This window comes from Gallus gallus, chromosome 1 (assembly GCF_016699485.2).
Source record: "Gallus gallus isolate bGalGal1 chromosome 1, bGalGal1.mat.broiler.GRCg7b, whole genome shotgun sequence".
Classification (NCBI taxonomy): Eukaryota; Metazoa; Chordata; class Aves; order Galliformes; family Phasianidae; genus Gallus; species Gallus gallus.
The window spans coordinates 113,317,983-113,344,109 of record NC_052532.1 but is presented as its reverse complement, the minus strand read 5'-3'; the positions used below and the strand labels follow the sequence as shown (position 1 = coordinate 113,344,109).

Below are 26,127 nucleotides of genomic sequence, written 5' to 3'. Positions count from 1 at the left end.
AAATATTTAACACAATATTTAACATAATCTCTGCAAAATAACGTTCTATCTTCTGATAGGCAGTACAAGCAGTAAAACTTACATCACTTCTGTCATGCTGAAATTGTGTTTGTATTACCAACCATGCACAAGTAACAGAATAAAAGGCTGACTTAGGAAAAAAGCTTCTGCTGTGCAGTGCCAAGAAGTATTTCATTTTCCAAATAGGTCTGCACATCACTGTCAAATGATTGTCAGAGAACAAAATTCAAGAGCTTTTGTGCAGTTTGTGATCAGAGCCCATACAGTACAGGTTAGGACAATCCGAGAAATGAAAAAATACTTACAGTAAGAAGCCACGAGCATAAATCTCTGAGCAACCGAGACTGCCAGGAGAAGGATGTGAATGACAGTACTTTAAAACCCCTGGGATTGCTCCTGCTGTGTGTCTTCTGGTCAGACTTGTCTGTATTTTGGCTGCTAGCATGGTGTCTGCAGCACAGTGGTACGTTACTCTTCAAAAACCCATGTCAGCAAAGATAGAAAAAGGGCATAAGGGGAAAATGGGCACTTGATGGTTGGACTTGACAATCCTAAGATCTAAGGCCTTTTCCAACCTTAATGATTCTGTAATTCTAGTGCAGACATGAAACAACTCTGCCTAATTCAACTCCTTCTGCCAATTGCCCAAGAGCCAGCTGCCTATCAGCCAAGAACTGATTACAAAGCAGGGAGAGGTTGTCCTATGAACTCCAGAGACACTCATTTAGGAGTGTGGGTTCCCAGGACAAAGCCTGAGCAGGCAGGGAGAGGTGCTAGCTGCAAACTTTACCTGAAGAGCTCTCCTGAGAAGGAATGGCAGCACTGGGCAGTAACGGGTACTGATGGCTGATTTCAGTACATTGAGTGGGAGCTACTCTTGAATTCAACAGGCAGTGCACTCAAACCGATCTGGACAGCCTCTAGGACAACTCTAAATGCACATCTGTTACTGAAGCTCAGCCTGGGTGTGTGAGCTCAATGTTTCACCTTTGGCTTTGGAGACATTTGGAATAGAGTGCAGGAACAAAACTGGCCACCATGTTGGTACCCCAAAACCCACGTGTTCGACAAACCGATGAGCTCTGTAAGGACAGATTTTTTAGAACGGAAGCAACAGCTTTGAGGATTCAGCTCCCCTCTCCACTACCTATATGCACTATCTGTCTCATACTCTTTTACTTCTACCACCTGCAATTTGCCTCCAACTCCTTGGCTTCTTGGATCAAGAAGCACAGCATACCTAAGAAACATAAACCAGTGTAGAAGGGCAAAAACGGGGGGATTCACATTTTTCTCATCTTGAAACCACACACCATAGGCCCACAGATCCTCTGGGACTTTCTGATGAGAAACATATGGTACACATTGGACACATGATATACCCTTCCTTCTCTTCCATTCATATCTGGAGTTCATCTAGGTATTATCTGAGCGAAAAGCATACAGAACACATCATATCTAAAAGTACTGAAGTTTCATACAAGGCAACACAAGCAGTTTAAGGCTGTCAATTTAATATATATAAATATAAATGTACAGTTGTTAAGAAGTACAAGCTTTGGTGCTCCTCTGCAAAAAAGGTACAGCTGAAACCATCATCCTCATTTCTCACTGACTGCTGCATAACATCTGCTTGCCCTGCAGTAGCTAAGCACTCTTTGCTTTATCAAAAGACTCTTGAGGACATTTCTGTTCCTTTTCTGCATGTGATCACAGACTCCTTTCTAAAAAATATTGTAGCAGTCTTATTTGACCCTCTTAAAGAACAATGTTGCTAACCCAACTGATTTTCTTGTAAAGTTTGTATTTTTCTTAAGGCGTTTGCTGCTGAAACTGTCAAAGATCCATTTCTCCTTGCTGAGATTCTCATAGAGATGTATGAGCCAAGGTGACTCTTGTGGTTTCTTTCATTGTAGGAAGACAAGCACCTACAGAGAGGATTCCTTCACCATCAACAGGAGGACCCTGTCCAAGTCATCTCCCAACCTAAAAGATGGCAGGAAAGTATCTGCCTTTTAAATCTGAAGAAAAGACTGAAAACATTAAGTAAGTATCCTCAAAATGGGGGGGCAAAATAAAAAAGTCAGAATGAAAAATTCAAAATCTCACTTACAAGATCATTTTTAAGCCTGGCCATATTGATGCAAATATTTACACTTGTGGAGTGGGCAAATATAAAGCTAGAAGCACCATGAACATTATCAGAGAAGTACAAGGAGCTTTGCTTTCAGAAACTTAAGACCAAGCAACTTCATTAATTCACTGTTTATTAACTTACACCATTGATGTCATGTTTTGTTATAGCACAGCGTGTCATAGTTTCCAGAAATAGATGCAACAAACATGGTTTTGTAATAAATGATTTGATTTGTATAAACTATTATTTGATTTCCTAAGCTTACATGTGTCGCATTTGCTGATAACCCAGAGGAACATCTGTCTTTCGGAGAAATGTAGGGAACATGAGTAAAAACACTCGAGAGAAAAAAATGATGACCATAATGCGCTGAAGGCAAAGGCATCCAACAGCAAGAATATGGTGCTTCAAGCGCCTGGTGATGCCCCATCTGGACTACTGTGTCCCGGTTTGGGGGCCCCAGTTCAGGAAACATATGGAGCTGTTGGAGCAGGTCCAGAGGAAGGCCACAAAGAAGATCGTAGGGCTGGAGCACCTCTCCTATAAGGACAGGCTGAGAGATCTGAACTTGTTCAGTCTGGAGAAGCATGCAGGGAATACTTCATTGCAACTTTCCAGTACTTAAAGGGAGCTCATAAACAGTAGGAAGACTTTTTATACAAGTAGACAGTGATAGGACAAGGAGAAACGGTTTTTAATTAAAAGGTGGAAAATTTAGGTTAGATGTTGGGGGAGATTTTTCATTGAGAGGATGGAGATGCCCTGGCCCAGGCTGCCCAGAGAAGCTGTGGTGCCCCATCCCTGGAGGCGCTCAAGGCCAGGTTGGATGGGGCCCTGGGCAGCCTGAGCTGGTGGGGGGCAGCCCTGCCCATGGCAGGGGTTGGGGTGGGTGGGCTCTGAGGTCCCTTCCAACACAAACAATTCTGTGATTCTGTGTTCTGTGAAATGATTGCTGTAAGTGGCTTAATCCAAAACCTGCTGGAGGTGATGGGATTCTTTGACTTAAACCGTATTATTCATCCTGCCACTGTGTACCAGGAACTCAAAGACGAAAGGAGCTATGTGCAAAGGAACTGTGGAGGCACAGCCCTTGGAAGGTCTTTCACTGTCCACCAGTTAACATAACCAGGGGAAGATGGATGAGAACTGCTCTTAGTGTTTGCCTCAAGCTTTATCCTGTTGTTGTTGATGTCGATCTGGTTTCTTTTAACCAGGAGCCCACTCAGTAGCCTATATTTTCTGTTCCTCACAAGCTCGGCTTGGCTCATGCCTGAAGGGGCCACAGATGGCCCGCTGCCATCGCGAGGCTGTCAGGGACTCGCTCAGCTTTCCCCTCGTTTACTTGTGGCTGCAGCTCCTGGGGGGCCGCTTCCCAGACAGGAAAACCCATCTGCTCTCTGCCCTCCCGCACACCTCCCAGAGCCCCATCCTCCAGCGGCGTGGGGAGGACGCAAACCCCCGTACACCCCTCATCCCGGCGGATCCTCTGACGGCTGAGAGCAGGCCAGCGGCAGCCAAGGGAGCAACGCCGGAAGACCCGCGCCCGGCCAGAAGGACCGAAGGGGCGGCAACCCGCTCCCTTCCCGCCGGCCCCGAGGGGCGCCCCTTCCCGCCTCCTCGCTCCTCCCTGCCGCGCTCCCGCCTCCCGGCCGCCCCGCGCTGCCTCCCGCTGCGCAGAGCGCCGCGCCGGCGGGGGCATGGCGAGCCAGCGCTGCTTCGCCAACCGCTTCGATGACTACGCGGGCAGCCTGGCGGCCGCGCCGGACAAAGAAGCGGCGGTGCCGTTGGTGACGGCCACCATCGAGCGGATCTTGAAGGAGCTGCCGCCGCTCGGCGGCGGGGCGGCGGGCGGTCCCCGCGGCTGCCAAGGCGGGCTGTACGGCGGGGTGGCCGGCGTGGCCTACATGCTGTACCACGTCGCGCAGTGCCCGCTGTTCGCGCCGTCGCGGGAGGCCTACCTGCGGGCGGCCCGGCGCGTGGTGGACGCCTGCCTGCGCTACCAGGAGGCGGGCGGCGAGGCCGACGCCGACACCCGCGCCGCCTTCCTGCTGGGCGGCGCCGGGGTGTACGCGGTGGCCGCCTTGGTGTACCGGGCGCTGGGGCTGCCCGACTTCGCCCGGCCTCTGGGCAAGTTCCGCGAGCTGAGCGAGGTCTGCGCGCCGCTCTCCTTCCTCGAGTGCGGCTCCGACGAGCTCTTCGTGGGCCGCGCCGGGTACCTGTGTGCCGCCCTGGTGCTGAAGCAGCGGCTCGGCATGGAGGTAAGGCATCCCCGGCTCCCCCCGTGTCGCCCCCGCGGGAGCTGCCCTCCTCCCGGGGCAGGCGCTTGTCGGTCACCCGTGCCCCAAAGGAGAACGCGGGCAGGCGCCGAGGGATCTGCCGGGGGGGGGGGGGGGGGGGCGCTTCGAGAGCGTGTCCCTAAAATAACGTGGGTCGGAAAGCGGTAACGGAGGGTAAAGCAGAATAAGGGGGCTTATTGTTACTCCAAGTGGTGCAAGGGAGACGATGTTCAGAGGCACGTGTGCTTACTGACCCCAGCGCACAGCGCAGGCTTTTGGAAATCCGACCCTGCCTTGTGCTGCTTTTGGTGAATGGGAGCTGCACGGGAAAGGCTTGCTTACGGTTCAGCTCGCTGCTGATTTCACGAGTCGGGACTTTACCCTCGGATATTGCCCCTGGCAGCGCTTGGCGTTGCGAGCTTCCACTGAGTACGGTCTGGTAGCCAATCCTGCTGTTGGTTGCGGTGTTTGTTACCGAGCGGTCAGCGCGGTGTCAGAGCGGGCACTCAGTGGATCTCCCTTCCTGTCCTCCTGTCGGCTCCAATCTGCGTCTCCTCTGTTCATCGCTGATTTGCAAGTTCTTGTGCTTCTGGCATTTCTTTTTCCTCTTGGGAGAGTAAGCAACTGTTACAAGTAAATAAATGCTGCGGGAAGGAGCCGTTCTGCCCCCTCCAATAACAGGCGTTGAGATGGGAGTCCGAGGAAATTCACTTAATGGAGGACTGCGGGGTCTCCAGGGGATCAGAGGGGATTGTTAAGTCAGCATCGTGGGTTTTTTTGATTGCCTTGAACAGAAATTCTTACAGTGCTAAGCATTTAAAGGAGCCTGGCAGTCGTGCTAACAGGATTCTGTCTGAAGACCCTTAAAGACAGGATGAGTTACGTTATTCCGAAACATGACATATCTCTGCTTTTCATTCTGACAGCATTTTCTGTGAAAGTTCTGTAGAGGCAGCAGTTCCAGTTCTAGGGGATGGTTCTTTGCAGGGGTATCAGCTATCTTAGCAGTTGGGGTCACACTGAGGGTGTCTGTGCTTCTGGCCGTGCTGTGACATACCAGCTGTACGAAACAGCACCCCGGGCTCTACTACTTCAGTTGTTTCCCCCCTCCTGCTGGTCGTGCATCCTTGACAGCAATCTCTGAGCAGTCTCTGCAGTTTAGAGAGTGGGTGCAATCTCCTGATGTCCTCTGACAAACAATACAAAGGAGGGGAAAGCTCTCCTTTTTTGCTTGCTTGCTGAAAAAGCATACTTTACACAACTGTCAAGAGTTGAAACTCCCCACAGGTGAGCACAGGTGTGCACATATTGTGGAATCCCTCCAGCAGGTGAGTTAAGGACAATCACAGGCGATCTGTTACGCCACAGTCGCAGTAGGACATAGTCTGTGTCCTTTTGCTGATGGTTCAATCAGTAAGCTGGACGTCCTTCCATAGCATTATTCATTCTGTTGCCACGCTGCAGTTTTAAAGGTGCAGGGAAAGAAAGAAATCCAAATATTTTAAATTGTTAAGTATTAATTTTTAAAAAACCGTTTTAATAAAAACCAAAACTTGTAATTAAAATGCTCTGCTGCTTATGAGAGCACAGTGATCGTGATCTCTAGTCTGTGTACTCATGCATTAGCAGAATTCAGATTGCTGATAAAAGTTTCCATCCTCGTACAGAATTATTTTAATTAGTTCATTGCCGGAGCGGATCCTGCATCTTTTTACAGATGAGGAGAGGGATGCCCAGAGAGAGTGCACGTAATGTTGTTACCCAAGGTCAAACGGAAAGCCAGGTACGTCCCAGAATAGAAACAACTCCTTGTGATTCTAACCGCTGGAAAACGCTGCCTCCTCTAATTTGATTGTGCACGGCCTCACATGGCTCATTGCAGCATGTTTTCTTGTTGCACGCGTTCTTTGGATGCTGCTGTGCAAACATTTCCAGCAGAAAGAGACAGCCATTCCTTACACTGAAATATGGCCACTGCTGCTCATGTAGTTGATTATTCCTCTGAATAAGTCAAATTATAACCTATGTACAAGAAACCAATTATACTTGAAGGAATTTGCCATTGATGTTGTGGGCTTGGTTTTTCCAGGCAGTAGAGGAAGGAGACCACTCTATTTCAGTAAATGCCAGCTTAGCTCAGCTGCTGTGCCCCAATGCTTCGGTCCTAGCTAAACAGCCTCAGTTTTTTAAAGCTTCACATATTCTTCAGGAAGTTAATCGACTGTCCTGAAAGATCCATTCAGTTGAACGACTTTGACCTCATGTGAAGAAGGCATTTGCATTCTGCTGGTTTTCAGAGTTTTAGGCTAATACAGCACTTTTGCCCTGATGAATTAATTGGGAGTTTTTGCATGAGTAAGGATTACTTAAACAGGCAGGAATTAACGGTCTGACCTTCTTGATGCACAGTGACTGTGCTTCGGGAGAGGTGGTCATTTTCTTTCTTTAATCTCTGTTACATTGTAATCGTGTCTCCCAGAGAGAGATAGGTAAAGTGTTTTTGCAGAAACAATATATCATTTGTACAGGGTACACGCAGATAATGTGCGTGTACTTGAGCAGTCTTTAATCCGTGTGTATTCGCCGTTTTCTGCTCTTGCTTTTTCATTCTTCATTCCTTCTGATCCTGCTAGCCTTGCCTTATAGAGTATTTTGGAGGGAATCCATCAGTTCTGCTTTAATTCTGTTCAATCTCTAGTTGCTTGTGCAAACATTAGTGAGAGACCACTGAAGTGTTGATCTTGCCCCTCTGTGCAGAAGGTGTTTCATCATCTGCTCACATTATCTCAGTGATGTTTCTGTCCCATTTCATGGTCGATGGAGCATGGTGTGCCTCAGTATTTGCACTTCCTTCTGGCAATGTCACTGTCAGGTGATGGGGGGAAAGGTACAGAAGTTCAAGTGGCTTCTTGCATCACCATCTGCTGAGATGCTACGACCTTTCAGCACAACTCAGGTTTTCTTTTAACAACTGGCTGAACAGGTGGGCTTGACTGATTTCCACCAGCTCTGGACGGCAACAGAAAGACAACAACCAATAGCAGTATACCTTCTAGGAGGCAAAACAGCATTCTACATGACTGCCTGGTGCTTAATTCAAGGGACGGAAGTTTCTAAAGACATTGGGGACATTGTAAGAGATGGTTGCCTGCAGTTTCAGTGGTGAGCTGCTTGAACCAGCAGGCTCTGTCAGCAGTGTGGCCAAGCCCATGCCCTCAGGGGCTGAGCCACTGGGGTCATTCCTGTAAGCCCACATGTTTGGTGCATTTTTTCCATCTCTTAGAAAAAAAAATAGAGAAAAAACAAGAGGAAGGAGCTTCCTGATGAACATGTTCAGAGGGATTGAGCAATGCCCACATGAGGATAGGCTGAGAGAGCTGGGGCTGTTCAGCTTGGAGAAGAGAAGGCTCTGGGGAGACCTCATTGTGGCCTTTCAGAATCTAAAGGAGAGCTATAAGAAAGAAGGGAAGGGACTCTTTAGCAGAGTTTGTTGTGACAGGACAAGGGGAAATGGTTTCAAACAAAAAGAAGGGAGATTTAGACTGGATGTAAGGAAGAAGTTTTTTACAGTATGAATGATGAGGCACTGGCACAGATTGTCCAGATACCCCATCCCTGGAGACACTCAAGGTCAGGCTGGACAAAGCTCTGAGCAACCTGATGTAGCTGTAGGTGTCCCTGTTCATTGTGAGGGAGTGGACCAGGCAACCTTTAAGGGTCCCTTGCAACTCAAACAATTCTATGATTTGATGTTCCTTTGGGACTTTCTAAAGTGGAAGTTTCTTCATGCTGAACACAGTGTTTATGAAAGGCAGTTGATGGATTGGTCTTAGATAGGGAGCTCTGCAGAATACGCGCTGAAGGGATGCTCTTCCTTGTGCTGTCATGCAAATTCCCATGCTGGGCTTTTGTTCCAATCTACACCTCGGTTGGAAGAGTTGTTCTTTGAGGTGAGATTTCATTCTTTCTCTGTGTTAAAGCCCTTTCTCTCATGTGGAACAATTTGCCAGTTCATCTGCAGTGCTGTGGTATTTGTAATGTCAAACGCACGAACTGTGGTGCTAGCTGGAGCTCTGCTGATTTCATTATTTCATTTTACACAGGCCACTACGCAGGCAGGATGTCAGTTTTGCCACAGAGGATTTAAATGAGATACCAGGAAAGATAGAAAAAAAAAAAAGCTTTTCATCCCAGCCTGCTTCTTTTAAATGTACATTCTTCTACTTATGGTTTCTCAAGCCACACAGGACAGATTTTGCATTAATTTGCTTAAATTGATGAATTTAAGCTGGGAGTTGACGTGGGAGTTTTCTAAAGTAAAGAGCGAATCAAAGGGAATTATTTAAATCTGGATTTGTTTAGTAAGCATTCTAAAATAGTTTGGGTCTCCATTTCAGAATTTCTCTATCTCTCTTCAGCAGGGCAACACGAGTCCTTATTTTAAACAGCCTTGAAATTCTGAGTCTGGGCCACTGTGATAATGGCCACCTGGATCCAGCTCAGCATGGCGGAAGCTGAATGTCCGGTTGTAGAGATAAAGCAGAAAAATTAATTTTGGAAGTGTTGAATGTCAACGATTTTGTTTAACTGGCAGTAAAAAGCACTGTAGCACAGAGGTTACAGGAAGGATCCTGCCAGGCCTGGAGATTTGATTGACACAATTTTAGCGGTACGTATACATTTTCTGTTTGGCTGCAGAAATATGGATTTTGACAGCTTATAGCTTAAGAGTGGTAGTAATCTGCCGCCGTCTTCTAAAAAGAGCTTTATAATACAAAGGCAGTCAGATATGTCTTTACTTTTTCGCACTGTTGGAAAAAATGTTTGCCAGTTCAGCATCATCTTTTTTGCTGAAATACCAGCCCAAGCTGTAATACTGACATTCCAATATTTGTTTAATATAAAAAAAAAGGATTCTTATTCAGAATAGTCTCTTATAGCCAGAATAGATCCCTACTTTCCCATCTTCCTCCTAACTCCTTTGCATTTCACATACAGTGAGTTCACTTCTAAACCTTATCTGTTCCATCATCATCCTCATCATCACAACGGACAATTTTTAGGTCACCCTTTGGCGTCTGTTGGTGCCTCTCTTTGGCCTGCTGGATGTAGAGGTGTTGAGTGCTGAGCGTCTTTGTTTTCTGTAGTGAAGAGCGTACTGCCTCTGCTGCGCTCCTGGTGTGAAGGATGGGATCTGAGAAACATTACACAGGCAGTGGAATGAGGGCATTTTGGTGGAAAAGATGTTTAGTCTGTTCGGTGGCCCTACTGAACCTCTGGAAGCATCTCCAGCCACCTGAGGGTTTGAACCAGAAAAAAGGAGCAGCTCTCCAGCAGAGTGCAGGAGTGGAAGCTGGTGGTCTCGAAGCACGAGTTACTGATGACCCGTCTGGTGGCACAGTGCAACAACTTTCTCAAACTTACTGCCTTATGGTTTCAAATTTTTGTTTGTATTTCATACCTATGTCGCATGTACTGCTTAAAATTCTGTGTTTCCACAAATTAACTATGTTTGGCATTTATGTTTTCCTCCATGAAAAAGGCAGATAGTGATTTTTTTCGCGTTGTTCTTGCAAAGGACTAAGAGCCACAGTTAACTCCATGGGTGAGGTATCAAGCAGCACTGAATGATGCAGTAGAAAGAGAGGATGTGTTCAGAGAAGAGCACCGAAGCTGGTGAAGGGACTAGAGAACAAGAGCTGTGGGGAACAGCTGATGCAATTAGGGTTGTTTAGTCTGGAGGAGGATGAGGGGAGAGCTTATCGCTCCCTATGATTACCTAAAAAGAGGCTGCGGCAACGGGATGTTGGCCTCTTTTCTCCAGTGACAGGTGATTAGATGTGAGAAAATGGCCTCTCGTTGCACCACTAGAGGTTTAGATTAGACACTGGGAAGAATTTCCTCATGGAAAACATGAGGTTGGGTGTTGGAGGAGGTTGCCCAGGGAGATGGTAGTCACCATCCTTGGAGGTTATTTAAGAGATATGTGAACGTGGCATTTAGGTACCCAGTTTAATGAGAGACTTAGCAGTGTTAGGCTGATGGTTGGACTTGATGGTCTTGAAGTTCTTTTTCAACCTAAATGGTTCTCTGACTCTATATGGTGCAATATGGGGATGCAGAGAAACAGTAGAGGCAAGGGAAAAAATAATGTTTGACAAAGGCTGAGCAGAGTGCAGAAGAAAGAGTCAATTTAAAAAAAAAAACAAAAACAAAGGAATAAGATAATGGCAAAAAAATGTGAAAACTGAAGTCTGCCTAGGCATAGCAGAATGTGAAAATGAATGAAAATAGCAAGAAATAGCTTAGACCTTGGAGCAAGGGAGATTTAAATCTAAAATGAAAAGGATTAGGTTCTCTGGCAAACTCGTGTTGTTTTGACAGCTAATGCACTCAATTTAGAAGAAGGTAAACATACAGCAGAAGAATAGGGACAAAGAGAAAACAGGTTAGGGAAGAGGTTGAGGACTAAACACTACAGTTGGTTGAAGAAAATTACTGTTTTTGTCTGCATGGGTTTTGCTTGTCACTCATCTGTTCCTGTATTCTCTTTGCATATGCTCTTACTCTTACAGAAGTAGCTGTCATCACATTCAGTGCTTGCAAATTCAGAACACAGTGTTATGTCTTATTCTATATTTTTTTTTTTCTCTAAGGAATGATGGAAATAACTACTTGATGCCTGTAAGCCGATAAGGGCATTTTCATGGACATTCCTGTATTTTGCTCCTAGCACTGACATTTTCTTATTACATGCATATAATACTACAAATTATTGCATAACCTAGATGGCAATTCTGTCAGAAAACCTTATTTGCAAGACTAAGAAAGTAGAAGCGTGGAAGATTGAGAGAAGAAAAGAGCACAGGGCTAACAAGAAGCAGTTCCCAGTGAAAAAGTAACATCCTCATACCTTACAGAACTGAAATGGACGGATAAAATTAAGCCTGATGCTTCTCGATTGTCATTTAATACACACTGTTAGAACATTAGAGTTGTTTGTGAATCATAGCACAGCTCTCCACTGCATGTAGCAGGGCTCATATCTGGAAGCAATCCCTTCCTCTATGTTAAATCAACAGTCCCTACTTTGTTAATTCAGCTGGACAGTCTTAACATCGACCGATGGCCCTCTTCAAAGACTGTGTAAGAATTGCAGAGCAGGTATTGTATGGGTGCTGCTACTTGGCTGGTAAGCTCCTGCCTTCAGCCTTGCCTCCAATTGGTAGAAGAGCTCTGTAGAAAGGAGCTGGGAGGCAATTAAATTGCTTATGTCCCGTGGGCTTGCTCTCTGCTGCACAGCACTGTGTAAGGCATTTGTTAAAACTGCGATCTTGTTTGTCGGCTAACTTCACTATTCCCCCCTGCCTTTATTTCCTAATCAGAATTCAATATATGCAGTCAGGTCACCATTTTTGATAAGGCAATATGTCAAAATGCCTCTTTGTCTGTGTCTGTCACGCAGTTCCTTGACTACTGACAAGAATGAGATTAAGCACCGTGTGATATTGCATAACCTTCTGTCCACTCCATTACAACAGTTCTCAATGAAAATAGCATCAAAAACAATTACTACTTATCTGTGTTGTAGGATTATTTTCAAGTGACAGTGAGCTGCTTTATTTCTCCAGAAGTAACAAGGAAAATAATTGAAATAGCTATTTAATTTCAGGCAAACATGATCAAGAAGTATCTTTATAGTAATTCAGGCTGTTGCTGAGTCATTTGGCGTTTCTCAGCTCGGTGTATTTTGATGTCTGAGAGCAGAACCATAAATCTATTTTTGCAACAGTTCAGCTTTCCTGAATTCCTTAGTTTAATGGCTCAATATCTGTTGTGAATTGTGAGTGAGATGGAATGAATGTCAGCACTGAATGACCAAGGAAAAAAGAATTGTGCCAGATACATACACCTTCTAGCTGTCCAAGGCATTTAGTTATTTTGTGTGGCTTTTTTTTTTCCTCTACAGAATATATCTGTAATTAGTATGGTGTTTTTTTCATGGAGAATGATTAATTGTTAGTTGAGTATGGTAAGTTGGGAGTGTACTGGTCAAATTTAGGTTTCAATGTCCGGGAAATGGAAGCTGATCGTCCCAACATGTGTGGGCTGGCAGCTAGAAGAAGCATAGGACGGTCTTTTAAGTAGCAATGTGCCGATGAGTCAGTGCATAATGTGTTGGAAAACAGTTGGTATTGCATATTCTGTACTGGCGATTTTCTCTAGTCTGTCTACTCAGTTCAGGCAATTGAATGATAGCACAGAACCAAACAACTGCTAGGGTCCTTGAGAGGTCATATAGCCTGTCATCTGGCCCCCAGGCAGCTTTACCTGTGCCTGTGTCATTTCTGACTGCCTCTCTCCAACCCAGTCCTCATACCTTCTGGTGGTGGAGGTTCTGCATCTGCCCTGTCTGAGACATTATTTAGTTACCTTGCCTATTAGAAAGTCTAGCCTAAGGACTAATCTGAATCTTTCTGTAATTCAGTCCTGATGTGCCTTGTCCTGCCCATTGAGAAGTACTAAAACAGATTATTTTGCTCCTTTTTACAGCAACTCTTCATATGTTTCAAGACTCTTACAGTTTCTATCTTTAATCTTTTCTAAACAAACAAGCTTATTCCTTCTAATCTTCCCACATACACCATGTTTTCTACAACTCTAGTCATTCCCATTGCAGCCTGCCAGACTCCCTCTAGCCTTTCCTGAAGGGTGCCAGAAGTTGTATGCATAGTTCTGGCACAGATCTCTCTAATTGAGTGAGGAGATAACTTTGTGTTTCTTCCAGGTCTTACTTCTATTTATATGGCTCAGTAAGATGTTTGCATTTCAAACCAGCGTGACACTGACTCACATCCACCTTGTGACTTGCTATAGTCCAGCAGACTTTTAAGAGGTCACTGCTACATGGACAGGTATTCATTAGGACAGGCCTCTGAATAAGTGACATAGCTAGGGATCATGAAAAGTCAGGAGTCACAACCACGGAAACTGTGCTGTGGTATACAAAATGAGGTTTGTTTCATTAATGCCAAAGAGAGAATCTCCTTTCCTTTGTTCTTATGGTAAAAATGAGAATGTGCTATTCAGTGTTGTAACGCTAGATATTATGTATTCAAGGGGACATCTAGGCAGTGATAGCCTTTCTTTGGGGAAGTGTAGTTTGAATAACATATTTCAGAGGCCTATATTGAGTCATTAGTCAGGCAACATTGGAAATCAAGGAATAAATGAAGTCTGAAGAAGCATGTGGAGGTTAAACTTATCTGTTCTTGAATTCACCAGCACCATTAGTCAATTGAAAGCTGTCCGCTTATTTTGTAAAAGTTTCTTAGAGCTTCATCCAGCATCATCAGATTTGATGTTTTGGCTTGCTAGAACTGGGTCATAAAAAGACTGAGATTGTCTTGTATTAAAGTAGTTGGGTTGGAAGCACCACCGTTGGGTCAGATATTCATGGGACTTCGACCTTGCTATTTCCTCTAAGTTCTTCATCCCTTTGAAAACCTGGCTCTTGATCTGTAGGTATTTCTATTTGCCATCTGTGAAGTGGCTAACGTTACGCTTCGTTGTTTTAGTTTTCCAAGGCTAAGCCAATGATAAATTAGTCAAAATTATAGTTGTAATAGCATTGGCCACCAGGATACACATTCTGCATGTACCTGTTTAGATCTGATCAGACTTAAGATAGACAAATATGAACTTGGGGAAAAATCTTTGTAGTAGAACAACAAAACAAACTTATTTATATGCTTTAAATAAATATTGATTTGTTTGTTCTTGATCTTGCAGAGCTGAATCAATCATGAGCTTGCTTATGCCTGGCTGCTCTTTTCATACACATTGTTAATAATGCCAGCAAAAATAGTTGGGAATGATGCTTATGTAACTTCTACATACCCAGAAGACAAAACGTAGATAGAGTTACAGTAAGAATGCTTTCATCCTATTCTGATATTGTTCTTTAAGTGCCGTAGAACTGATAACTTATTTTGGTGAACGATTATTGTGAGGTAATTTAAAAAACAAACAAACAAACAAAAAAAAACCAACACCAGTAAGCTGAGTCAAAGTTAGAACTGAGTCAAAATATCTCAGGAATAGTAAAATCCCCACAGCCGGCTGAACAATGTAATGACATACATTCACTTTTGAATTTGACTCAAAGTCATAGAGTCACAACATGATTAAGACTGGAAGATGCCTCTGGAGATCTTCTGCCCCAAGCCCTTGCTCTGAGCGGATTGCTTAGGGCCATGTCCTAGGGTTAGGGTTTTGAAGATCCACACAGGCAGAGACTCCATAGCCTCTCTGGGCAACCTCTTTGTGTGTTTGACCACACTCACAGTAAAAAAAGGGCTTTTTCTTATACTTAAGTAGAATTTCCTGCCACTGAGAACCATCTTCTCTACTCCCTCACATCAGGCATTTATACAAATTGATAAGATCTCCCTCGAGTCTTCTCTAGGCTGAGTCCCAGACATAATGCATGGAAAGAACCCATGGACAACCAGAAAAATTCACTGTTATTCCCATAAATTGCAGTCATTGGTGCTTCCTTTGCTTCTTTCACGGCTACCAGCTTCTCAGTGCTTTTCCTCCTCCTCTGACTTCCTTTAGTACATTGGGTGGCCAAAGCATTGCAGTTTCTTCAGTCACGCCCTATCACTTGCAGCTACAAGCAGGGAAGATCTTGCATGAAGTCTAGAAAGGTCAAAAAGATCCATCCAGTACCACATGCTGCCATAGAGCCTTGAACACCAGCTGCATCCCTCCTTTTCAATCTTGGATGTGCACCTACATGATGTACTTCTACAACCTGAGCTACATCATCTACATGATGTACTTCTACAACCTATCTACCTGAGCAGCTATATCCTTCCATAATTCAGTGGCTCAGGTGGGTTTGCCTCTGTGCTACCAGCTGTTCTACTTCCACTGCTGCAACCTCCCCTATAGGACATTTGTCACCATCCGTGAGTCAGTACAGAGGTAGAGCACTGGCTGCTTCTCTCATTCAGCAATACCTAAATGCTGCACAGTGCCTCCTGTACTGCTGCAGAGAATAATCACGTAAAATGGCAGGTAAATCCAGTGAAAGAGAAATATGCCACTAAGTGCTCCCAGGGCAGCAATAACATAATGTAGCTTGTAGTATGAGGTAATAATGATTCTCACTAGTTAATTGTACAGCACTTTGAAATCCTCAAATGCAAGGCAACAGCTAAGTGCAGTGATTGACTTTTTATTATTATTGTTGTTTCCTTCTGTCTGTTATTCCTTATCCTCCTTTCCTTGTGAAGTTTGTACTCTAGTCCTAAGAGTAATCTGAACCAATTTTAATTGGTTTAAATCATTTTATTCTAGTATCAAATTTTATTCTAGTATCAAATGATGATCTTTTAACAAGGAGAAGAGTACAGACTGTGATCCCATTACTTATTATGTTTTAAAGGACATGGTAGCCCACACTTTCTCAATGTAATCCCATGACTGCCCTTGAAAGGCTAGAATTTCCAGGCAATGCTCTTTTGCTATGATCTTCTGCTTCAGAATTGTCTTTGTTAGTGTGCCTGGGAAGATCTAGGAGCCAGCACAGAGATCGTCAGGCCTTCTACTGCCTCGGATGACTACTGCAGTCAAAGAGTAGGGCAAAATTCAGATGACTCAGAGGACTTGATCACCTTCCTCTGTTTTTTTTCCATTACATTGTCAGCATTCTTCTTGTAGTTTGAGCTTACATTTCTACTTGGCTTATTGGCATGGCACAAACTGCAGATCATCACACAAAGTAAAAGTGGCATAAGGCCAGCATGGAGTTCTCTAGAATTACCTTTGCTTGAAAGCAATGCTGATGCTACTTTAAAGTGACAAATGTATGCTTCAATTAGCCTGTGAATTATGCTGTTGTGTAGTTTGCCTCATTTAACTGATTGTGCAGGTAGCCACATTTTTCCTCAGTAGCAAATACTTAGACATACTTCCAAATGCCACGTCTCATCATTATCTACGTAATAGAACTATGCAGTTCTTAGGCAGTGTGGCTTAGATGAATAAAGATTTGTGAGACAAACAAGATCACTTGTTGTAAATAACAGAATTATAAAATTAGTGGCTGATGAAAAAGCAGTAGCCAATACTCTGTTTGCATTCGAATTAAGCTTTTGTTGCAGTGTCAAATATAATCTTCCTTGAAAACTTAATGTGTGCTGACTTGGATGGGGACGTTGTGGATTTGGAATTGGCTGAAAGACCACGGTCAAAGCTAATCAAAAGTGCTAATAAAAGACTGATGTAGGAGCCAGCCTAATGTATTATCTTTACTAATGATCCAGAAGAGGCAGCTTACTGGATAAGAATTGTTTTGGCATCTAAACTGAGAGAAGTGCCAAATACTCTATGCAGGAAGAGAGAAGGTATGAAAACAGTTTAAGAGATTTTTTTTAAAAAGAGCTAAAAGCAGGTTTATTTTTAGCAGTACATGCATCTGGGGAGAATTATCTGTAATACTTATCCTCTGTGCTAGGAAGAAGCTGACATTCAATTAAGCTGAACATGACAGGGCTTGAGTTACTCATGTACTGAGTTCACATGAGCACTGGCATACTGTCTGCACGTGTGATCCATGGCTGCTTATATGTCTGGATGCAATATGGTAGCACATCAGAGTCCTACATGTACATTAGTGTAAATTAACATCACGTTTCTTTGCATTTATTCTGCATGGGAATAAGCAGCTAATATAAATGAAAAGTCATAACCTATCCAGCTAGAGGTTAACAGAGTACGACATCAAGAAGGCCAGTTAAATTTTGGACTCCCTACACAGGTGTGCCACCCAGCAGGGACATTTTTGATTCACTCTTTGTGTGATTCTTCAGGTTTTTCCATTGCTTAAAACCTGCTCTGGAAGCCAAGCCCCTAAAGTTTTGCCTAAGGTAGGATGTGTCTGAATGTGTGAGGCACCTAGTTTACACACTTGAAGTCTCCCGTGTATCTTTGGATAGGCATGCAAAGCCCAAGATTGCTGCATTGAAGGGCACATTAAAGCCACACCAGGATGCATAAGCCAACCACTGCACCACTGACAATCCATGGAGCCCTCAAACAGATCTATCTCCGTGGTGTTTATGCTACTCTCAGTCTTGCCTGTTGCAATGCTCCTCTGCCTCCTCTGAAGGAGGCTGTTGAGCTGCAACCCTGATCAGCAGCTGGGGCACATGTTCCTCCTGGTTCTTCTCTCCCTGTCTCTATGTCTCCCAGAGCGTGGAATAAAAGTAAACTCAACATCTAATCATTTCCTACCATCAAGGGCAGGTAGCATTTGCCTCTGGTCACCCTCACAGGTTTTAGGACCGAATTGGGCACTGGGCAAATCAGTCTGAGTAGAGGCTACAGTATCTTCCTTCTTATATGCAGTAACCTTGAGATTTCATCACTAACATGGCAATTCTAATTCATATGCCTTCTTTTTCTGACACAATGCAAGCATTTAAGCTGACGCCTCTAACCTGAGTGTGCAGATTGCTGCAGCAAGTCTCCTGTATTGTGGCTTTGATTGAAATTACTTATCGAAAGTACTGAGATGTTCTTTACTGCAGCTCCTGGAGGGAAGTGCCCAAATCTGCAGGTTCCAGTTGTTCAGATTTTCAGTCACTCTAACTGTAAGTGCAGAAAGGAGCAGTTCCTGCCTGGCAGAGACACACTAATAGAAGAGCTTTGAGTAACAGTTTGCAAACTGTGTTACATACAGCACAACATGGCCATTGTCCAAACACTCTAATGCTTCCACTTGCTGGCAGTGAGGAGCTGGCAGCGTTTTCATGGCAGTATACAAACAAATTCTTCCTCCTCATGATTTGTTTCCAGTGATCCATCTGGTTTGATATCTTGTACCAGTACTAGGTGGCTCAGGGTAGCTGAACTAATCTCTCTGGAAGGCAATTTTGGAATGTGCTGCCTGTAACATTACTAACCTGTATTTTTTAAGAAGTGGCATTATGCTCTGAAGCATAAGTGTTTACCTTTCTTCTAAAATCGTTGGGTTGAGTCCTGCCAATTGGTTGCGTGGCCAACCTTGTAACATCTGTCAGACCTAACTGTTCATATATTGCAAAATTTGATTACTCAAAAAATGATAAAATATTTATTTGAGCAGCACAGACTCCAAAGAATTGTAATTTACAGAGCAAGTCAGCTGGTCTGTTAAAATTCCACACTGCAAGTATAGATTCAGTAGAAATTTGCAGGAATAAATTCCCTAGCTTATCTGAGTCTTAGGGGATTTGAGAAATACTTTGTCTTTAAATTTACTGCTTTTAATAAACTATCATTTTGTTCTTACTTTGCTGTATAAAATATCTTTTCGTGTTCTTTATCACATTAATTACCTCCTGCCCAGAAAATAAACTGCTGCCTTTTTTAGCTTTACTTCTTAAGAGAATCTCGTTTGTCTCTGAAATGTGTTTCTTCTTGATAAATAAATATTTTTTGATAATGGGAGGACAGACGTAGAGAAATAGCAAGGGAAAGAGCAACGTCTGATAAAGTAGCTTTTTAATAACCATTTCATTATTGCTCTCATGCATCCCAGCAGTATTTGTTTGCTTTTTACAGTGATGCAGTACACTAAGGAGAGATTTTCACCAAGCCATTCACGGCACCATGCAAGCAGTCGTATGTAGTTTAGGTCTACTCTTCCAGCAGTGTAAGATTTTGAGAAGGTCAAGGGCTCCCTTAAGGTATTGGACCGTCACCACTGTGCAGGTATTATGCTGCCACTATCAAGGCATTTAATGCATCCATACATAGCACCTTAATATGTAAAACCAAGCTTTCCTTGGTTGTAAATAAAAAACCAAACACTGAGAGCATTGCAATCGGGAGCCTGTAACTGAGGCTGCAACTGTGTTCTCTTTCTTGAACCTTAATTTGAAGCAAATTAATAAAAGAATATTACTGTGCTCTTCTGTGCTTCTTTAGATCACCTCTGTAAATTTAGCACGCTAACAAGCCATAAAGTCTTCTATGGGTAATTTGCCAAATGCTACTGTCTGGAGCAGAATTCATTAGCAATAAGTGCTAATGGTTGTGAGTCAGGAGCAAAACAGTTAGTGCTGTGGTTGGAGTAGAACGATATGAAATGGGGTGCTCTGCTTTAGTAGGTCTGTCCTGAGCTACTAGCCTCTCCGTTATTTCATTTTGTTTTTCTTTGGACACTTCTGCCATGGGAAGCTGAAGAGGCAGATATGTTTTCTCATTTCATTCTAAGCCTGTGCATATGCTCACTTGCGTAGAAGAAGGGAATCTGGACATTTGGAAATGAAGCCTAAAGGCATTGGAGGTAGCCTGGGAATCCCTGTATGGGTAAGATAAGAGAACTATATGATTAAAGACAAAGAATTCACCGTCTTTAACATAAGGAGAAAAAAAACGATAAGGCTTTTTAATAATTTATAGAATTAAGTCTCTGTCTTCCTGTGTTTCAGATGTACCCAGCATATTCTGTGAGTTGCAACCATGTAAACAATGCGATACCCAGCAGCGTGCTTCGTATTCCTAAACAACTGGACGTGCAGTTTCTTGCTTGTAATATTTGATTAGTTCAAAAGCGATAAACTATTTCTGACAGGTGCATTCCAGGCCCCAAATACTATAATCCTACAGAAAAATTACCCCCCTGGAAAACAGTGGAAATTTGACCTGTGCACTATAATCATAGCTGCATCTGTGAACCGTGACCTAACATGACAGCTTAAATAGCAGATGAATTCCTGTTGTTCAGCTGAGTATTGAATAAGAGCAAATAGATATACTGACCAGTTTATGTATCCATTTTGATGCTGGGTATGTAAGCTGCAATCTTTCATTTTACTGCTAGGTTTTAGTTCCTTAAACAAAGCATTTGCCCTAGCTTCATAGCAGGAGTGTAAGGCTCTGCCTTAAAAAAATGCAAACCATTTTTTTTTTAATTCTAACATCAATGGAGTGGTGACTCATGCCTCAGCTGAAATTTGTAAGTATCTGCCATTTAGGTATAGTAGAAGGTGTATTGTCCTGCTTGCCACAGGAAGCAATCTCATTGAGAATATTTGTTGGCACAAAGCAAAACTTCGGGAATTCCAGGGAGAAATGCTTCTTACACATGTAGCTTTATTCCATGGAGACATAGATTGCACATAGCTTTGAACTCAAGGGAAAAAAAATACGTATTTTTTTTCATTGCATATAGGTCACACACTCCACCTTGATGTGGAGCAATGAACAAGGATGTACCTTCTGGTTACTTCCTTCCAAACAGGCAAAAAGGAGAGTACAATCAAATCTCTTAAGAGTTACGGGGTTGCTCAGCTTTATCTATTAGGTTTTGCTAATCACCTTTTACAAGCAAGGTCAGCATTTTACTCTGCCAAGTAAGCCATATTCTTGTAGTCACAGTCTTTAAAGGCTACCTCGGGCAGAATTATTATCGGTCTCAACAGACTGTGAGCCTGCCCATTGATTTTATTGGTAAGACATGGAACCACAACAATTTAGAAGAATAATTGCATTGCATAGAAAACCTGGTTTATTGACCTGTTTGCCACGTGAGTTATCGGATTCCATTTTTGGGGTCATTAAATTACTCCATTTTTCTTTCTGTGTTTGATAAAAGGTGAAACTTGTGAAACCTCCAGCATTCCTTACCAAGAGTAACACCCCTCACGTCAAGACCCATTAAGGTTCATGAGGACTTCGATATTAAAAGCAATATGAGTAACCTAATAGGTGAAATGACTTTGACAAAATGAAAAAAATAAATATTGTATGAAACAGCAAAGCCTCTTTTCCTTTTCTGTCATCCTGAGTGGTTAAGATGACTATACTGCTTATGGTGAACTGAACATATATAGAGAGACTGTCAAGGAATTAGCTGTGGGTCTTTGTCTGTTCCCATCCAATAGTTATTACTTAGGTAGTTTCTTCCAGTATAAACTTTTGTTTTAATTCCTCTTCTCAGCAATCTCACACGAGCAATGTAATTACTGTTGGCGAAAGTAGTGAGGCTTTAATGGTGTATAGAATTGCAGCATGAAAATGGAATTTATGATAATCATAGAACCATGGAAGGGCCTGGGTTGGAAGGGACCTTAAAGATCATCTAGTTCCAACACCCTCTGCCATGGGCAGTGGTGCCAACCAGTTGAGATCAAGTTCTGTTGGCATGCAGATTTGTACAAACACCAACAAAGAGAGGTTTGCCTAAGCTGGCATAGCAAACAAGCGTACCCAACGACTTGCATCATTTCTGAGTGCAGTCAAGAACTGCCAAGGTTACTGCAGTGTTTGTGGAGGCTCTCTCATCCAAGCTTTAATCTTTTGGAAAGGCTGATTTGTGAATCCTGTCTCCTATTGCTCTGGAGCTGTAAGCACAGGCATTGTTCTGATGCTTCTGTGTGGGTTACATACATCAGCCAATTCAAGCTCCAGGACAGCTCTGCTACAATGCAGAGTATCAGTGGAACAACTGAAGGCATGGATTGGCTTTCAGTGAACCAGCAGACCTGCTGCTAAAGGGAAGTAAGCTAATCCAAAATACATGGGTAGAGCAGATGTTCCTTTCATACCAGTGTAAAAAAAATGGGTTAGCATCCTGGCACAGCACAGCTACAACACAGTGGGCAGCTTGTTCCTCAAGGCCAAGTGTGAGGTGCCCAGCTTGGAAGATGTTTATACTCATAATGCAGAATTGTCAGGAACACTTATCTCAACTACAGATGGATAGACCTCCCATCAGGATATAGCAGCTCACTGCTGCATTTTTTGCATAAGTTAACTGCAGGACTCATGTATGGATGTACATTATGATGGAGACAAAATGCAGCCAAAGGATTCCTCACTGATGAAGATTTTACATAAATAATCTTCCTCCTTCCTGTGTGGGGAAGCACAGATGGAAGGAAAGCAGTATCTGTGGAGTACTGATCTCTGACTCATTTGCAGTTGTGAAGCTGCTCTGATGGAGCTGAGGGAGGAGAGCTGACACAGAGGAACACCAACAAAGGATTTGGATGGCAGAAAGATGACTATTGATACATCTATTATGGCCACATCCTGAGGTCTCTATCACCAGAATATCTCAGAATCACCAAATGGTTGAGATTTGAAGGGATCTCTTTGTCCCTTTGGTTCAACCCCTTCTCAAGCAGGGACATCCAGATCAGAGTGTCTGGAACTGTGTCCAGGCAGCTTTTGAACTTGAGCTTTTGAACAGCTGTGCCAACCCACTCTCTTGAAGTGAAGAGGGTGATGGGGACTTTCTGTTTCTTTCCCAAGATCTAGGAAAGCCGCTGTATTAGAAGTAGCTAGCAGCATCCAGCCAGCAATTGGTGCATTCATCAACTGAGAGGGAGATAGGAAAGAAGAACAGAGTGTAAACAGAGAGACTGATGCTTTCCTCCTCTTTTTATTGGACTGGGACAGAGTTTGAGGAAAGGCTGGTTGCTGTTTTTCCTTGAGTCTCCCCAGTGTTTACCTTGACACACTGAATAACGATACTCATTCCATTTGACCAACTGTGTAGCAGCACCAGCTGCTCCCAGGCAGCCTGATAGGTACAGCATTAGTGGTACTCTGTCTTTTTTTGCAACACTTCATCTGCAGCAATATCTGAAACTTTGCCTTTCTAAAGGAGAGCTTTAATTGCAGAATATATTGTTTTAGTGCCATACAGTTCTGACAAGTGAGACCCATGGAATTTTTTTTTACTCTTAGTGATAATAAAAGTGATGTATTGTCTTTACCAATAATCTGATTCATCCACCCACATCACAGGATAGGATTGATGTTTCCATGCTGCTGATAAGAACAAGACTCAAAGAAATGAAAATGGACACATTAACCAAACGCAGCATTGGGGGGGTGTAGGGAAGGCTCTTTTTTAGTCAAGTACCATTGGAAATGAATGGGCATAATCCTGTTAGTGCTAAGCCTACACACACTGCCACGAAGTTTTGTTAATGTGAGAAATCTAGGAAAGTGTGCTCGCTAGAAAGTACTTTTCTTGATCACTTTACAGCACAAAACTTGCTGCATTAGCAACATTAGTACTTCAGGAACTAATCTTATATCTAATCTCTCAAAAAAAATGCTTTCAGGGCACTTCATTTTAAAAAAGTTCTGTTTTGTTTGGTTTTCTAGTGTACCTGACACTGCCTATAGGGAATGCAGCCAGCTGTACAGCTGGAGCTGGGTTTCCCAGCTTGCTGCAGCAGAGGTTCATCAATCAAACTGGAACAACACTGTGGAGAGGCAGCAACTGTGTCTTTGTACCTTCTACTGTTCCTTGGTTTCATAGCGTCATCTGAAAGAAAGATCTGGCCGTGACGCTGCATGGAGAGGCTCCTGAACAATCCTAAGCCCTATCTTTGGTTGAAGAAGATCAACCTCAGCAGACTGAACTTAAATGCCACATAGTGCAGTGAGTTGTCATTAAAATGTCAGGCTGGCTCCAGCACCTTTTTGCTCCAGTCAGCTGTCCTGCCACATAGAAATTCGCATCCTCAGTGTTATTGAGGATTATAACTAATTCACAAGCTCCCTCTGCTGGTCTTCCCAAAGATGAGACTGGTGGCAAAGCTGCTGTCGGCTTGTTTTCAGACTGGCTCAATTTCTTCAGCTTATTTTGACGTTTCCCATAGCCTCTGAAGAAGCATATGATCAAATTCATGCAAATGACTTTTTGGAAGTGTGACAGAGAGAGGTTTGATGGGTTAGATATGTACTCAAAAATTTTGTATGCATGGAAGAAGGATTTTTCCATAGTAACGTAAGGGTACAAGTTGCCCCCTAAAAGTACTGACACATCTATAAGCAGATAATGATGCTTGGTGTTCAGTAACGCCTTCTGTTTCACACACACAGGAAAGAGCTCTGAGAAAATAAATATACACTGGTAAATTAAAAGTTTACTGTCCTCAAATATGCTCAATACAGTATGCAGTGTTACGTAGACTTTCAAAAAGCCTATCATGAGCCCAGGGGTTTGTACTGAGCATTCAGAGGGATGATAAAGTGCAGCAAATGTTAATATAATCAGAAGCAGTGAAAAACTGGTTCTGCTGCTGCTTTCTGCTGTGTTCTCAAGGTCAAGATTTCTGCCCATGGTTTTTTAAACACGTATCTGGGGCGCAGCACTGTCTTAGTATATTAGTAAATCTCTCTTAGCAGATTAAATGGAGCTGTGGAGTTATTTACTTCCAGCTAAACAACCTCAAATTGAGAAAGACCTCTAACAACAAAAAGAGCATGATGGTCTGTGATTGTTCTACACAAAGCCTTTCCTTGCTGCGTTTTAGTGCGGATTTACTGAATAATGTACCTGGCTTAAGTCATTCACATATCTGTGGAGTGCCTTAATGGAAGGATGCACATTGTCTGCAGTGACACAAGAGAAAGGCAGAGAGACTATGGAAGCAATCACAGCAGTATTGGTGACTCTAAGTAGGGCTCCAGGGCATAGACAATACAGTGCAAATGCTGAGTATCAGAACTGCTCAGTTACTGCACTTAAAGTAGAAGACGAATGGAAATGCACTGTCACCAGTGTGAATGGAGCTTTTCTTTTTAACAGCAGCCAGCATCGCTGTGCAGTGATGTAAAACAGAAAGCAAAGACCTCCACCAGCCTGCTGGTATGGAAATTGCAGGTGAAATGTAGAATACTTTTGCAAATGTATTTCAAACTGTGATCTAGTGGGGAAACTGAAATGAACAAGATGACAGAATGGATTCTAAGATGACAGAATGGATTTAGATGTCTTTAAAAATACAAAAACACTTAGCTGAAATATTAAGCCATCAGCAGCGTATGTGTCAGTGTCAGTAGTCTTTTGGTTGAATACTGACTTAGTAAAGAATAATTCTACCTACTCTGCAATATGCACACAGTAAATCATGGAATCATAGAATTGCTAAGTTTGGAAAAGACCCACAGGATCATCCAGTCCAACCATCCGCCCTTCATCAATGGTTCTCGCTAAACCATGTCCCTCAGCACAACATCCAAACGCTCTTTGAACACCACCAGGCTCGGTGACTCCACCACCTCTCTGGGCAGCCCATTCCAGTGCCTGACCACCCTTTCAGAGAAGTAGTATTTCCTAACGTCCAGCCTGAATCTTCCCTGACGCAGCTTGAAGCCATTCCCTCTCGTCCTAATAGAATCATAATGCCATTCAAGTTTATAAAAAGTATAGCTTGGGAAGCTTGATGCGTGCATGATTTTTTTTTCTGGGCAGCATATTCTCATGCTGACGTTATTCTTCATTAGAGCATCATCTAGGTTTTGCCAGAGGGTGTGACAGCAACGTGCAGTTTATCCTTTAAAGACTTGGGAAGATCGGTCTGTTTCTTTGCTGTCTCTGTTCAGTAGTTCCCAGGGGCGAGTTGGCACTGTGACTACACTGAGATGAAAATGGACTTCGTAGCATGGCGGTTAAACCATCTGCGGTTATGATCCGCGTGTTCTGTTGTCGCGATGGCTGTTGTGGTGACATGTTTTTAGCTGCTTCTGGAGATGCTGTGAGGTAGCATATAGAGAACACCCACAGTTTTTGATCTGCGGCTAGATGAAAGAAATCTCAAGGAGCTTTTAACACAGATTTTGTTGAAAGAGAATGTAGCAAGCCAGTGGAGGTCTTAAATATGATACTGG

At 43.3% G+C, this 26,127-nt stretch overlaps 1 protein-coding gene across 1 annotated transcript in view; it reads left to right on the top strand.

The window, feature by feature from the left end:
• The first annotated feature begins 3,819 nt into the window (after positions 1 to 3,819).
• LANCL3 (LanC like 3) overlaps positions 3,820 to 26,127 on the top strand; it is a 36,110-nt gene continuing 13,802 nt past the window's right edge. The window contains exon 1 of the mRNA XM_425562.7: positions 3,820 to 4,416. Within this exon, the coding sequence (XP_425562.2) occupies positions 3,856 to 4,416 (561 nt within the window). The 5' untranslated portion in view covers positions 3,820 to 3,855. The remainder of the gene's footprint in view (positions 4,417 to 26,127) is intronic.